The sequence below is a fragment of the Passer domesticus genome, chromosome 4, assembly GCF_036417665.1.
Source record: "Passer domesticus isolate bPasDom1 chromosome 4, bPasDom1.hap1, whole genome shotgun sequence".
NCBI classification, from domain to species: domain Eukaryota; kingdom Metazoa; phylum Chordata; class Aves; order Passeriformes; family Passeridae; genus Passer; species Passer domesticus.
Window position 1 is genome coordinate 31,005,889 of NC_087477.1, and position 17,226 is coordinate 31,023,114.

The window sequence follows — 17,226 nt, forward strand, 5'->3', positions numbered from 1 at the left end:
ACCCATCTAGTTGATCAAGGGAATCCTTTGGATTTCAGTAAAGCTTTCAATGCTATTTCTCACAGTATCCTGGACAACATGTCCAGCACACAGCTGGATAAACACATCATGGGATGAGTGAGCAACTGGCTCATGGGTTGGGCACAAACAGTTACAGTGACTGGGGTGACATCAGACTGGTGACCTGTCACTAGTGCGGCTCCACAGGGACCAAGCTTAGGCTCTGTGCTCTTCAACATCTTCACGAATGACTTGGACACAGGATACTAACCAAGGGATACTAACTAAGTTTACAGAGGACCCTAAATTGGGAGGAGCTATTGACTTCCTCTGCAGAGAGACCTCAACAAATCAGCGTACTGGGCAATCACCAATCATGTGAACCTCAATAAGGCCAAGTGCCAGATTCTGCACCTGGGATGGGCAGCCCTGGATGTATGGACAGACTGGGGAATGAGAGGCTGGAAGGCAGTGCCACAGAAAGCAACCTGGGGGTCCTGGTTGATGGCAAGCTGAACATAGGTCAGCAGTGCCCTGGCAGCCAGGAGAGCTGCCTGTGTCCTGGGGGACATCCAGGGTGGTTGGGCACTGGAACAGGCTCCCCAGGGCAGTGATCACAGCATCGAGCCTCAAAGAGCTCAGGAAACGACACCACAGCCTCCATATTTGACCAAAGCTGCTGCTCAAATGCTTGAAAGTAAACACACACTTTGCTAACACTGCTCGATTCCAGAGGTAAGGAGCTAGCAAATACTCTCAGAAAGCCTGTGATACTCAAGCACAACTATGCAGATATGGCATTTCTGGCTCCAGAGGTAGTTTACTTGTCACTGGCTGTGAATCCAGTAATTTTGTTTCAGTAAACTCTCAAAGTCAAAATCACGTCTCTTATTAAACAAAGCAGATTCAGTGAACAAACTCCAAATTTTCCCTGAAGGCTAAATATTAAAACTGTACACTCCAGAAAGATGTAACCTGAACCCAAAGCTATCCTGCCCTAAAAACATTCAAAATTAAGAAATCAACCTAGTAGTAAGATTATCTTAATCTCTGACTCTCCATAACACACACACATCAGGAGGTTGTTGAAGAGAACCTTAAGGCCCTTTTTCTGCAGGAGATCAGGCACGTTTGCCTAAGGGAAACCCTTCAGCCTCCAGCCCCGTGCAGCTCTCCAGGCAGCTCTGTCAAAATGCTGCAAGCGTGCAGTCTGCATGGGATGCAGGCCAAAAAGCAACAAGATGTATGGGCCTCGAGCCAGAAGACACAACCAGCTCCCAGCGATGGCCAACTGCTGCCTGGCATCTGTTTGCCAAAGGAAACCTAGCACAGGCAATGTTCTGAACTGAAGAGAGCTTGATCCACATGGAGAGGAAAGAGTGGGATTGATGAGGACTTTGCAGATCAGGGGTCCCAGGAATCTTAGCAAAAGGCAAGTTGAGGACTCCCTGGTGGATTAAATAGAAAAAAAAATCTTTAAAAGCAAAACAAGCATGCATGACTTCACACTGGAAAGATATGACAGCCCACTGTCTTATCATCTCTGTGCAGCAACAAATCTTAGAGCCTCTTGAGAAACACAAAAATCCAGCCTTGGTCAAAATCCTGAATGTATCCCACAAGGATACTGGAAGTTATTCACATCCAAATCCTAGAGTTCTGACTACACTGCTGGGACACTGCTCCTCTTGGAGGAACTTCTGCCTTTTGTCCACTTTGAGCTCTCTTAAGCTTGATCAGATGATGCATCGAGAGTAAGAAGCACAAATATGGCCAGAAGATCACAATCACAGGAGAAATGCGGGAATGAACTTCAAGGCTGACTGTGGTGACAATTCCTGCTCTCAGCTTCCCACTGGGCAGACTTTCTGCTCATGTCTGTATTCATCTGCTCATTCAGAACAATAGTGAGAGCAAGAAAAACTATGTGAAGTTACTGTAGTTACAATGGCATTACTTGGTATTTTAGTATATTCTTAAAATAAATGTTACATCCAGTGAAGGAATCCTAAAGCAAATGCTCTGTGAATCTCTGCTGTGCTGTTAAAGGGCAAATGTTAATGAGCCCATCAAAAGCCAGAGAACAAAGGTAAGTCAGTACAGTGCCCATTACATTCCTTCATCCCGCTGGCCAACTGTTTGAGGTGTAAACAAGTGTGTGTTTGCCAAAGGATTTCTTCATTAGAAAAATGTGAAGCTGTGCCAGAATTCAGAGCTGTTCCACTGAAGTCCATGTAAGTAGGTTGGAAAGTTTAAAACAAGCTGTTAAGAAACCTGTCTTTCTCCATGTATGGTGCTTCTCCTGTTCACAGCATGACAATGAATTACACAGTAATGCAAAAACTGGCTGCCTAAAAGACACTGTTGGCACTGCTCTGAACTGTGCTGTACCCCATAAAGTGCAAGCAGATCCTTCAAGGAAAACAGATTAGTTTTACCTCTGTATTTCTCTCACCTTGCATTACACTATGGCCAACTCATTAACCAGGGAACCTGAACAACTGAAAAGACAACTGTAAATGCTGACTCCAGCTTCCACTCTCAATCCCCTTTCCTTCTCAGGAATAAGGAATGCTGTTTACAAACTCTGCAATAAAAGCAGGTTCAGGCCTTAGGAATTTTGAACAGAGGTGGAGCAGCACTCTCACACCAATAAACTGGCACTAAACATGCCCAAGCTCATTTTTATGACTCTCTGAATCAACACTGGGTAATACAGATAAGCTGAGACTCCACTAGAAATTCCACTAGGTCACGTAACAATCCAGTAACAAAGGACAGGAATGATCCTGTTCTTGGATCATTCACCTCTGAACTAGAAAAGGAGTTAAAAATACATTCTGTACTCTAACAGAACCTTCAAGGTGATCTCATAGGTGTTTTCTATTTCCCATTTTTATGGCATTGTATCTTCACTACAACTACACCTCCAGTTTAAGTACAAGTCATCGCAGACAAATGACTCAAGGGAATCATGTGTATTAGATCAGATTCTGCTGTCACCTGATAGCAAAAGTTAGAAATCAACATTCCTGCAGTTAATGTAGGACCAGGCTTGCCACTGACTGAATACTATTATGTGACTATGCAACAGTCAGAGATTTCAGGAATCATGCAGTACAATAATTGCTTTTATTATGTTGAACAGAGATGAAAAATGAGAAGTGCATGAACTAAAAGCAGAAAAACCTCTGACAGCACACTATTACCTGCTCCATCATGGATTCTGTAACAGCACATGTAGATTCATGTGTTTCAGTATAGAAATGCATTTAATTTGCACAAAATAATATGTCCAAGGGAGCAGGAGATCCATATACTGGGAACACAGCAAACAGCACTGCCAATAACCTATTAAATATTAACCATCAAAAGTCTGCTAAATGCAGGCTCTGGCAAGAGGTCTTAATTGCACTGGGCAGAATGCACACAAATATATTTTTCTGGTTCTCTAAGAAAAGATCTTATTTACAGTTTATTCCAACACTTGCAAATTCCAACACCTGCCCCTTCCCTGCTGTCCTTCAATTCAGGCTGGTTTTTATAAGGCAAACATTACTGTAAGATTATACTACTCCTCCTACAAACTGGCTGTTCTTTCCAACTGTACAGGACATATTTATATTAATTAGGACAAGGAGAAGAATTCACCACCATTAACATGAAAGATGCAAATTGAAAGACAAAACCTACTAGGAATATCAGGCAGGCCTAATAGTCACATTTTCAGGCTGCCCAAGTTCCTAGGCTACTTGGAAAACATACAAACAAACAAAACCAGACTCTCAAACACAGTTTAAGTTGAGAACCCACTGCTGCCAAGTGTTTTGCTCTTACATATTAGCTTGTGAAGAACTGGCAGTATGCTTGATTTTACCTTTTAAAATCCAGAAAGTAGAAAGAACATGCTCATTTCCAATAACATGTTGTACTTCAGTAACTAAGCGTATTTTGGAATACATTTTGTTTTTCTAAACATCCTGTGAACTTAAGAGACCAAAAAGTCAAGTCAATTAAGATATTTTTGACCACAGTTAAACTGATACCTAACTCTACTAGCATAGATTAAATAACTGTACATGCTCAGAAATCTGACTCTTGCTCTCAGAGCACTCTTTAGTACTGGGATTCAACAACCCTAAACTGTAATTTTCAAATGCAAGTATTTAAAGTCAGGCACTTGCATTCCACACAGAGTAGTAAAACCGACAGCATTTAGTCAGGTCACTTGCAAGGACTTAAAGAGCACTTGTGTGTCTGCATTTCTGTTAAGGACGTAAGCAATTACACCAACCTTTGTACTCGCATTAAAAAAAATAATATTATTACATAATACTCTTTTGCATTTCAGTGTATCTTTGAATTACTGAAGCTTGAGAATTCTTTGATATTTCTATTATTAATTTTTAGCATTGCTTGTGAAATTCATAAAACAGTGGGATGAAATCTGTTGTGCTTTAAAGCCTGATTTCCCTTAAAACCCATTACATGGCTCCTGTACAACTGGGATAAATTAACTTGGAGCCACAAAATGACTAGCATGGAGAAGTACTACCTGAGCATCACTTTTCTAGAACATTACAAATCTCCAGAGAATGCTCTAAGAAGCATGGCTTATTAGCAATTGCATACTTTCCATTCTCATGTGAAGAAAAAAATCTCCACTGCAGCAGACTGGATACAAAACAAACTTTGTTTTGTTCAACTGTGTGTACACAATAATCAGTATTAACTGCTTACACCTGGAAAGTTACCCAAGCCCTGCTTACTGTCAACAGCTGCCAGCAATCACCTCTCCATCTCACACCCTCCAAAAACCTGCTCAAACTAGAGTACCTGCTCACGCTGGCATCAAGTCCCACCACAGTTAATAAGAGAAATTTTCTATCAAGAGTACTTGGGCCACAGTAAATCATCAGCATCTCTACAGGACACTGTCAAATGCAGGTTTTGAACTAAGTTTCTGTAATGATTTTCATGCAAGAATTGACAAGATCACAGAGAAAGCCAGAGAACATTTGATTTCCTAACTACGACAGGCAATATTTATTGGCAAATTGTGCAGTCAGAAGTCTACCAGCATAAAGCAAAGCTTTCAGTCATTTCTTACATCTGCAAAGGTGGCAAATTTAGAGACCCGCAGCTCCTCCTAACCTTACACCATAACAATAAACTGTACTGGTTCCCTTATCCATTGCCATTATTAAGTGAGATGCATACTTGCATCTTACACTGTTACCTGTATTGGATGTAAAGTTCAAAACAGAACAGAATACTAACCTTGCTTTTATCCTTTTCAACAAAATGTTGAATAGGCATAAAATTGTTATGCTTCAGCCTCAGTCAACTCTACTGACCTGTGCAGTCAATTTAAAGTCTTTTGTATTTGTAGCATGCTACCACACTCACACAAGACTTCAAATGCAACTGATTATGACTGCTTAAGGAAGGATTTAGGAAAAAAATAGCTACTAAAACCAATGGTTATACACTGTGCTGTATTTTAATGACAATAATAAATTTATTTGTTGATAACATAAGATTCCCAGTTATCTTTGGAACAATCTCATTATTAATGCTGTGCTCATCCTCTCTTTCCTGCTTGATTTGGTAATTAATCTGTTTCTGGTCTCACACACTGCATAATCAGAGGAAACTGGCCTGTGGGTTTCTCAGTTCAAGTTTTAAATGCTTCTAGAAAGCACCAGATCTATTTTTTAGCTGTTAATATATAGAAGACCACTTTAATTAAAATAAACTTGAACTTTTATAAATGTGAAACTTTTTCTTAATTAAAGCAAAGACTAGGTTGGGTTTTTTTTACAGAAACAAGGAGTCAGAGTCCTTCTGCAATAAATAATGTGCCATTCTGACTTCACCAAAATGTCATCCAATTTACTTCAACAAAGTGTTTGGCCTTGTGCCCCAAAAGAGAAAAGCTATTATATGGGACTGCTCACTGACTCTGTGCAGGGGCTTTGACAGAAAAAATAATTGTTGTCAGCACAGTGATTAGGGTTGCAAATACCAGCGGTAATTTTCCATCAGGAAGAAAATCCCCAAACACCATGGTAGCTTGTAAGAGTCATGGGTGGTGGACATGTTCTGTGGGTCTGTTCACTGTGTCAGTTCAAAGCAAAAAAAAAACCACCCCAAACAATCAGGTGACCTTCAAAGGACACTAGTGAAAGCCACATTTGTAACAAACAAAAGGAGTCAGTTCTGCACATGAGAGGAAGCAGTTTGTGGCACACTTGCACAGATGATATGTTGGAAGCAAAAAGCTTACACATGTGCAAGAGACATAAGACAATTAGTCTGGACATCATTAAATACAAAAACCCTATAAAGAGCAGGAAAACTTCTGAGAATAGTCATGAAATGGTAGAAAAAATGGAGGAAACACCTTGCTGCCCTATTCTTCTCCTCCCTTGTCATCTGCTTATGGGCAGTGTTGGAAGCAGCACACTGGCTTAGATGGATCCCCCGTGTGAGCCAGCACGGCCACTCTAATGTATGATGAGCAGACATTAAGAGGATTATTCAGTGCATTCCATGCTGCAAATGACTGCAGGAATGATGCACTAGCTGACTGCTTGAGGACAGACTGCAACAGCTGACTCTTTACTGGGTCAGCAGCTGTACAGCACAGAGGAGGGAATATTCTGCAGCCTTTGCCTCAGGTAGGTGTCACCAGGGCCACCCCTGTGAATGCTCCCAAGGCTACAACAGTGTTGTTCATGCAGCAGTGCAAAAGGAACACTGGATTTAAGAGTTCCTGGCTCTCCCTTTTTTGATGGTGGAGTGGCAAATGCACCACTCCCTGCACTAAATTCCTTTTTGCACAGCAACACAGGTGTGGCATGCAGCAGTGCTGTCAAAGGTGCCAAAGTAGTTACAGCACTGCTCTTCTTACTCACAAAATGAAGACAATATGGACTTCATTTCATCCTTTGCATGGTCTTCCCCTCCGTGACCATATAAAATAGTTCATGGCTGATAAAGGCTCCAAAAGACATGCAAGGTATCAAATAATCTGTATTTCTAAGACTAAAATCTTGTGGCCAATGGTACGGAGATCTTCAAAGGCATTTTCTAATTCACAAGGTCATAGGTATTTCCATGAATGTTAACTGGATGGAATAACTGATTTTTATTCAGCTATCAGCTCACAGAGTTGTCATTCAGTGGCACCGATACCTTCAGGAAAAATACAGAAATACAGAAAATTATTTAACATGAACAGTTACATTAAAAAAAAATAAATCTCTCTACAATGTATTAGGCATCCCTTTCATTTTGTACCCAGAAAGTGATGAGAACATCATTGTCAGAAGAGGGAACAATGTCAGTAAATCATACTAAACAAAACTGGTAACAAACACTGAAACATCTAGTATTTATAAATGTGTTTTTCGTCTTGGTTGCTATTAGCATATAAATACTGGGTCAGTTTCTTCCTGTCTGCTGTTCTTCCTTGCCATCATTTACACTATACTTTAATAACCACAGCTCAGCAAGGCTGTTTCAGATAGACGTGATAAAAAGGAGAATCTCAGTGTTTGCAAAAGAAACGTATCACCGCTTTCCAATATAAAACTAATACCCTTTTAAGTTCATTTAACTTTCATTTCCTTTTGTTCTCCCAAGACTATTTATATATATGACCTTTTACCTGAGACCGTAGCTCTTGATAAACAGCTAAAAGCTACTCTGTTTCACATCAGTACAGCCTTAACCTACTGCACTCATTGCCATAAAACACGTACAAAGGTCACGAGTTGTGATACGTAAGCAAGACAGAGATGTGGAAATCCATTATTTTTAGAGAGGACTGCAGTATGTGAAAGGAAATGACAAACATAGTAACAATCCCATGATGCACCTAATGATACCAACTCCATCTGTGGCATAGCATGGTATTTTCCAGGAGAAAGAGTAAAATGTGTCTCCAGCCATGCAGAAGAACTGAATGCTACAAGAAGTTAAACTGGCAGTGCCAGGATCAAACATAATTCCAGAATTTGTAAAAGGTTACAAAGACTTCACTGAGGAAAAATAATAATTTTCCATGCCCATCCCCACAATCTGGAACTAAAACATCCCTGTGTTATCAACCCTGTTTCTAGCACAAATCCAAAATACAGCTCCATACCAGCTACTATGAAGAAAATTAACTCTTCCCCAGCCTAAACCAGCACACCATCATATATAAACTGGCAGGGGATTAAGGTGTCAATGACTACACCCCATAAGAAGCCTGTAGCAGAATTTAAGATTAAAAAAAAAACAAATTAAGCATTTACAAAGTGGAACAAGAAGACCTCTTTCTTGCTGGCTTTACCTAACTCTGTGTATATGTGCACAGATGTGTTCAGTAACAACAGAGCTCAGATCAGTTCAGGGGAACATTTTATTCTACTTTTCAGTTTTGAAAACTGGAATCTGATTTAACTATTTACTGTAATATTATTCATAAATGGAAAAAGGATGATCTAAAAGAGAGCTGTGACCTAGATATGGGAAGAATCCAGGCTCTCCAGATCTGCATCTTACATTAGAGTTGTTTAAACTCAGTCTTGAAAAAGCGAAATTGTATTTTCAGATCTAAAAATCAAAATACAAAGAAAAAGTTTTTCACACATGGAATTAATGGAATGTTACTTTCATAAGAAATACCTGATCTGCAGTAAATTAGGGAGTCTTAGTGTCTCCATATTGTTCTAGTTACTTGTGTAAGGTTCTCAGTGCACAAAGAACAGATCCTTTTCCTAACACTGAAACCGAGATGTTCACTGCCAGCAATTAAGGTCAAATGCTGCTTGGATCTGCTGGATACAACAGATTTTCTGCATACATATCCAGACTTTAGCAGTATCTGGTCCCATGCAGCACATGCTCCTATTGTTCTCAGACTACCCTGGGCCCAGTTTATGACAACAAGCCTTGGGGCACTAGAAGTGCTCCAGGCAGAGCAGGGTGCACCCATCACCTTCTGGAAAAACTGTCATCTTCACAGCACTCACAGGGGGGGTTTGAAAAAACCCACAGAAGTTGATGAGCATTTCACTGCTCTTAATTTGGGAAAAGGAATTAATTTAGTGCTGACTCCTTCTGAAGCTCCCACCTTCAGAGTTTTCCAGCTGAAGCTAATGTCAGAGGCCAGCAAGAATTAAATGCCACAGACAGAAAAATATCTTACACTTCTTTACTTTGGGTCAGTTCCGACTGCCTGCAATGTGTCCTTGCCACAAAGGCAACACTGACTGCTGGTTTATACAGAGGGGATAATGCTGATCATTTTGTGTAACCTGATTAACTGAATGACAAATTAAGGAGAAACAGAATAAACACTGAACAATCTAAACAGGAGGAACTGAGAGATTTGTCTTAGCTGAAAAATTTTCACCTTCTTGTTAATCTCCTTTTTCCCCCAGGGGTACAGCAATGATGCTCAGCAACAGCTGGCTACTGGAGAAGCTCACATGCTTATTTTACTGCACCCTCTTTCTTGGTGCTGACTGATGCCTCCCTTTTGAAAGATGATGATGTACTGCCTGAGATGGACTGCTTCCAAGTGCTAAATCACATCGTACTCCTCCAAGAAAACAAATTGCCAAAATCCCCACAACAAAACAAACAACAACAGCAAAAACCTCAAATAAACCCAAATCAATAACAGACAATGAATGAAAAACATTTCAAATGAAACAAGTGCAAGTACAGACCAGGACACACATACACATATGGATCTTATTTTCCCTATATTTTAGCTATATGGAATTATCATGAGACCGTGATAGTACCAATGAGTATTTGATTCAAGAAAAAAACTGAGAGAATAAAAGCAGAATTCCTAAGCACCTCAACTACAAAGTTTGTCAGCTATATTCAAACAATTTACAGTACACTAGAAGTATGGACAGCAGGAGGGAAAGAGACATTTGTTATGCGCCTGTCTTTCCTTTATAGTCCCGAGTCTTGGCAAATTTCTTCTCACAATGTGTTACAATTAAAACATGGCTGGTGAAATTCTAGCGAAAGAAGTATCAGCATAATAATTTATTACAGTTTAGCATTAGCATATTTGTGTAAATATTCAAGACTGCATTTAGTAACACCACAAGTGACAGATTTATAATCCTGTAAATGCTTCAGTGAATTTCAAGAGCAGAAACATTCTGGTTTAATAACACATACACAGGGTTGACAAAGCCAGCAGAGCTAGAAGCACTGGAAAGCCATTTCAGAATTACATAAGGAATTGTTCAGGGTTTTTTTTTTTTACTTGCCTTTCTGAATCACAGCCTAAACATAACCATCCTCCTCACTCCAGACTGAATTTCCTACAGGTGAAAGGTTTGGAGGGATATAAACTTTCCCCTACAAATCTCGTATTGCTCATTTCCCGTCAGCTCACATCTTAAAATGTCATTCTGGCTGAATCACTATACACCCTTACTATAAACATGCCCATCTGCTCACTGGTGGACAACTGCAAAGTGAATTCTAGCTGAAGAAATACTAAACAAGAAAATGGAGACTGACTTCCACAGGTGCTCCTTCTCCTCATGCACCTTCCATCCATCCTCACACATCCCACGTGAACCCACTCCTACTCTTGGGGGCTCCTTAGTCCATGCAGTAGCAAACTGGCATGACCTGCCCAAATAAGGGGACGCTGCAGAAAATGGAAATGTTTGTTCAGATCTTCGGAAAGGATTTCCAGCGATCTGTTCCTGCTGTCTCCCGATGGGAAAAAATTAATCCAGTACTGAAAGCTGACCATTAACACGATGCTAAAATAGTCCCAGACATGAAAGAAGAATAAAGGAAACTATCTCGACCCTGCAGGCTCAGCCAGGACAGTGTAACATGGATTAGAAACGGATGCCTTTTTTTCCTGACGTAAATGAGGGGCTGCTCCTGTGTCTGCTGAGTGTGTAACCCTGAGGTGACAGGGAAAGGGACTCATTTAGAGGGAGTCCATTAATTGTGGAGTTGGTGGCTTCTCAGAATTTTCTCCCCAATCTTATCAAGGGATTAAAACCTCATGCTATAGCTGAGGAAGCTGAAAGAAGCGTCTGTAAGTGAAGATCCAGATTTTAGAGGGAAATCAGCTGAAATATTGTGGCTTTCATTGGAGGTGGAGCTTTAAACTTAGCTGCAGAGGGACCAGCCAAGCCAAGCTGGAGAACTTTGAGACAATCTTACATTGCCTACCTCTCCTCAGGGACAAAAGGCTCAAATCCTTTCTCAGTATGAATGATCTGCTCAGAGTCTTCAATGGGAAGGAGCAAGCATTCCATTTTAAGCTAAATTAGCTGGAGCACTCTCCTTGACAAAACAAATATGCACTTTGGGGTCTTGCCTGGCTGGGACGGGCACTGCACACTTTGCAAACACCAAGTACCCAGAGGTGCAACCACACCTGCAGCCGGGGACTGCCTGCATGTCAGAAATCCCAGAGCAGGCTTGCACGATGATGTACGTGCACTTGTGCTGCCATTTAAAGTGCAAAAAGACCACTCTGTCAACTCATCCTCCCCACTGAAGTGGCAGCTCTGTCTAGAAGACTGGAAACAAACAGGATAAAAATGCAGGAAAGTAACTGCATCTAAAGTAAGAGTTCTTTTGAAACTATTCATTTTTGTAAAAATCAGCAGGAGACCAATTTCTGCAGCTCTTCAGGAACTGAAACCTGCCTGTTCAGAGATCATCAGAATGCACCTACAACATACTCAAAATTATAAAACTGTACATGTATTTACTTGACTTTGTAGGATCAACTTTCAATTTGATTTTAATGTTATATTACATTAATATTATTTTGAAGATGTATTAATTTAAAAAATATACTTGTTTTTTCTTCTGCATCAGGTGAACAGGGTATGTATTCTACCACCAGCTGGGAGGAATGGGAAAAGCCTTTGGCATTCCTGTCCCAAACATGTGATCAAACCAGAAACAGCATTACATCCTCATAATGTCAGTGTTTGTGTGCCAGTGCAAATATTTATGTGCTCTGAGCTGACTGGCTCTTGAAACTAGAAGTGCTCTGTCAAGAAGGCACTGGAGGGAAAAGGTGAAAATACAATAGAAAAAAAAAAGATCTTGTAATTTGATAGCTTGTATCTCCATATTACCTGTATGACTAGGTAATAGGTATATGCTTTATTTGAAGACAATACTGAGCTATAAACCACACTATTAAAGGTGACATATTTCACCTCAAGCCAGCAGAAGGAATAATTCTAGAAATCTCCCAAGAGCAAGTCTCATCATAGTTCTCCTGCCCAAATTTCCCTTGACACTTGAACTAAATAAAAATCTTCACTGCCTATCTGTGATCATTAAAGAAAGCTAATGACTGTTATTCCAAGATCCAAATTCATTCCAGTTGTAGCAATGCACCTCTAGCTAGTGCTACAACATAGGACTATATACAACAACAGTTCAAACAGCAATTCAAGACCTTGTTTATATTTTATTTTATTTATTATTATTTATTGTTCAAATTATCATTTCTGTTTTTACCATAGGTTTTGTAAACCTATTTCTTCCAGAAGATTACAAAATTGGCAGTACTGCAACTCAAGACTGACTAATTGTTCATTACATGAGTTATCACTCAGTTTAGTAACACAAAAATCCATCAAGATCTTACAGATTCATACTAGGAATTCTGTTTGAAAGCAAAATAAAAGCATTATTTTCTTAGGAGCCCCTGATATTTATAATGTGAAAATGCACAATAGTGCAGCTGTACTATCAGAAAATTAACTGTTTACACACAACACTGCCTAATAAAAACCAGGTATTTATGATCCTGACAATGTGACCACAGAGCAAGCACCTAATCAGAATGTTCAACCCACTTCACCTATTTCTCTCAGAGCCTACTGATCAACAGACCGAGACTCTTACTGACTTAGGAAATTGAAGCAAAGCAAAGGGTTAAGGATTGCAGAAGAGCTGGCTGCAAATGAGACCTGTAAACTCCAACAAATTCCAGTTTATTTCAGAATTTTCAAAAACAATCAATCAAATCCCAAAATTCTTTTATTATAAGGCATTTCCAAATATAGATATATTTCTGAAGAAAGCACATGTTATACTTCCACCTGCTGGCCACCAAACTAGATAATCATCTGGTATCATTCTATAGGTGGGACAAAAATCCCTCTAGGCAAGGTGTCATGAACCTGACAGTTCAATTTCCCATTGAAATAGAAACTGTTCTAAGAAATTTTCTTTTTTGTTAAAATTGTACTTTTTAAAAAAAGTAGATGTTTCCAAAGAAACACTTTCCATAATTTCTAATTATAGTATTACAATATATAATTAGAAACAATTATAATATTGAGCAATGAGCATAATTTCTGCTTTGAGAATAATATGCAGTGTCCTTTCATAGAGCCACCTGACAAATTTCAAAAACACCTTCTTAGTACCTTTGCTACACAAAGTTAGATTCTTGTACTTCTTGTGTTTCAGTATGTGCCTTGATTAAACTAGAAACTTCCCACCCATATTAGATGGACAACAAACAAGGTCAAATTTTTGCAGCTGACTGCCAGCAGCATTTGGAAAATATCAGCAAGGTCCAAAGATGCAAACACAATGTGAACCCTCGTATTTAGGCATGGCTCTCTCAGGCAATCATCTGTCTCCTGAGGCAATGTAATGGGCAACATTTCTCATCTCACTTGAGTAATTACATCTTTTAGTGTATTTTGTTGGAGTTATTCTGGTTGTCACCATGTAATTTGATAGCTTGTATCTCCAACAGCTGTGGGAAATTGCCCAGATCTCCACCTTTGTCCAATCCCAATCACTACTAAATCCTTAGAACTGAAAGACTGTCTTGACTTTGGAACTGGCTGAGGCTTGAAGGAGAAGGAAATACATCTGAAGCTTTTATTCTGGGCCCTTCTTTTTTTCCGAAATATGTTCTTTCCCTGGTTCTATTGCTGAAGTGACCATCAGTGGCTAAACATCACTGGCCAGGCAGATCACTTCCACTACCTAAAAGTTACTGTGACACTGGAAGGCTATCAGTGATTCTATCTCCTTCCACAGAAGCATTTCAGCGGAGTGCTAGTAACAGCTCAAAGACAACTAAACGCAGCAAAATACTTCCTCACTGATTACCACGTTAGAAAACCAGCACCCCTTCTAAAGGCAGCTGAGCCCACTCATACTGATTCAGCAGAGCCTCCTGTGATACATCGCAAAGGCGGAGATGTTATCAGCTGATTTCATCTGAATGGCAGAACCTGGGCTCACAACAAACTTCCTGTTCTGTCAAGGTCAAAGACACTGTATTTTTGTAACTTATTTTCTGACAACTTCTATTCCAGACAGTGAAGGCTAAAGTGATTTTATCAGCGGGTAAAACCCTACCAGGGATAGGCACGCGGTTCAACCCTCCCAAACTCAAGGATTCACACCCTTTAAGAGAGTAATTATCAGCACAGTTAACACACAATAAGAAATGAGGCACCTGCAAACCACCCTCATGACCTTTTCCTGCACCGACTCGAGGTTGTTTCCTGTGGCAGAGACAGCACAAGCCAGAACAATGTACTTTTGGTTGCCCTCCTTGTCAGCTTTTAAATGTTAGAATCCTTTGGTTTACACACAAGCCCTCTTCCCACCAAAGATGTAATACTCTAATTACAACGCTTTTCTTTAAGAGATCCTATGTACTTTTTTCAAAGACTTATTTAATGCTTCTCTTCAAGTGCATCCAGAAATGGGTGAGTCAGAACACCTGACTTTTAAACTCAGATGCATGTTTGAGACCGGCAGACTTCATGCAAAGGTTAGAAACCTCTGTCCTAGAGTACCAAAATTAATCATCACTGAAGTACACCATAAATTATAACCACATCAGAAATCCTGAACACTTCTTAGCATTATTGTGCCTCCTCATTTAAAAACATTTTAATTTTACGGAATAAATTTACTGCATAAATAAGTGTGTAGCCAACAAAGAATAAGATGTTAAATAGAGTGAACTTCCAGACTAGTAATGAAAATTAGCCTATCAGCAGAATCCATGTGTAAACTGCATACCAATCAACAATACAGAACATTCTTACAAGAGCCTGCCTTCCACTTATCTAGAAGATTTCTGAATTGAAGCCTGAAATAAGCCTGAATTATTGATTTGCTGTGAAAAAATGAAATATTAGAGATACTCACTTTTACCAAAATTATTTTTGCTAGCTCTTCACATACAGGCTTTTCTTCATCCTTCTTCAAGCCTTCTAATTCAAACAAGGTATTGTAACTTTCCAGCATTTTTGTCATTATCTTGTTGCAGATCTCCAGTTCCTTCATCCCTTCAAATCCAGAGGGCACGCTAGAGTTGGAGAGATGACAAAGCAGAGTGTTACATGGACTCAACATACAAAAGCTCCTGCAGAGGGTCTCTATAACATTGCATTTGTGGACACAGGCTGGGTAGCAGGCACAGGAAACTTTGTCTTGGAAAGGAGGACTGTGTCTATGTTGCTAACAACTATCACAGTTTGTTTGCAGTTTTTCTTATCAATATTAAATACCAGACCTGTTGGCCGAGCTACCCCACCCACAGAATCCAGGTAGGGATAGAATTGAGACAGCCACCAAATGAGGTGCCACCAACTCTGCTGTAAGCTGGGTTTCACGACCCACAGCGCAGACAGCTCAGGCATTTAGATGCTCTGAACTGTCAATGCAAGAGTCAGATTCCTCCAAAACCTGGTTTGTGATAACTTCAAAGATACACAAGAAGGATAAGTGAAAAAAATTAAGAAATCCCACATGCTAAGCAAAACAATGAATTCTAACAAGGTCTTTGCCTTTAGATGACCCAATGCTGTACACCAGATTTTTAATCTAACTTTTGAGTTACTATTTCTTTGGAAAGTAGGGTCATAACTCACAGGACTTCACAAAACATGGAGATGGATGCTGCCTTTTGCAGAAGAACCTAAAAGATTAATACAAAAAGTGGTTCCTAAGCTCCATTTTCTGGAAGAATAACCAACTTCTTGGCTGCTGAAGAAGCGGCTTCTTTCTCTTTTGAAACAGGCCTCTCTGTAGCTTACCACAGACCTTAAAGGCACACAGAAAAGGGAAGATACTCTGTGTATCTGCATGTTTCCTTATGTATTTCACACAACTCTCTCATGCAGCAAAAAATGCACATCACTTGCAACAGAGCTCATAATTCACTGAAGCATCTAATGATAATCTGCTGGAATATAAACTTTCTGCACACTGTTTTGACAATTTTTTTAGCCCCAAACTGACTTAAATTCCATTTTAATGCAAAAGTACAATATCTGAAGAATCTTCTGCAATCAGTCAGTGTTACCTATTGTACACTATTTCCAGCAGACATGGGGCTCTCAGTAAGCCACAAAGTGGCTGCATGGATGTGAATTTCCTAGAGACCTTATAAAGTGGCAGAGACTAATGATCAGGAGTAATGAAACATAGGAAACATTTAGAGTGAAGGAGCAGAGAAGCCAAAATCAAAACAAAGCTTCAAGTACCATTTTCCTGAAGACAAGATGATGTTATGTGAGAAGAAAACACAACCCAAACTCCCAAAAGCAAAACAAATTTCCCCTGAGCTATTTTATAGGGATGTAACTTAAAAGTAAACCATTGCTTCCTGCAAAGAGTAAATTTTTATTTACAAATAACTACCTACCCTAAAACCTTAAGTGTAGTTTATCGGGGTCAGATGTGCATTTCAACAAGAAGGCTCTGAAAGCTGATGCTCCCAGAAATCTGTCATCAAAAAGTGCCTTTTTGTAGGGCTATTGATCCTTCTCAGTGCTTTATGCTCTGCCATACATCTGCATGTCAACAGGGAGAGCAACCCACTGCAGCAGAACACATCTTTGTAAATTCCAGAAGAGAGACTTTATTGCTATTGAAATCAACATTTAACACATGCTAGAGTAGTAGGACCTGAATATTAAAGGACTGAATTATTTTACACTGTAGAATATTGGCAGCTGTAAAAATGTGTCAGTCTCAGTTGATTGATTTCTTTACTGTGGAAGTTTGCCTCAGACTAAATAAAGAACAAATGGACAACTTCTAGTGATGGATATGCATGTACACTCAGGCCAATTCACTGTGAAAAATGTAACATATTCACTAAAATTTAGTAAGTGGGCTGAAGAAAGTGTATGTATGCAGTAGGCCCATGCAATTATC

At 39.7% G+C, this 17,226-nt stretch overlaps 1 protein-coding gene across 9 annotated transcripts in view; it reads right to left on the minus strand.

Moving 5' to 3' along the window:
• The window catches only part of FAM13A (family with sequence similarity 13 member A), a 147,764-nt gene that overhangs the window by 82,702 nt on the left and 47,836 nt on the right, over positions 1-17,226 (minus strand). For all 9 annotated transcript variants that reach the window (XM_064416910.1, XM_064416918.1, XM_064416912.1 and 6 more), the window contains exon 5: positions 15,211-15,370. In XM_064416910.1, coding sequence (XP_064272980.1) covers positions 15,211-15,370 — 160 coding nt within the window. The remainder of the gene's footprint in view (positions 1-15,210; positions 15,371-17,226) is intronic.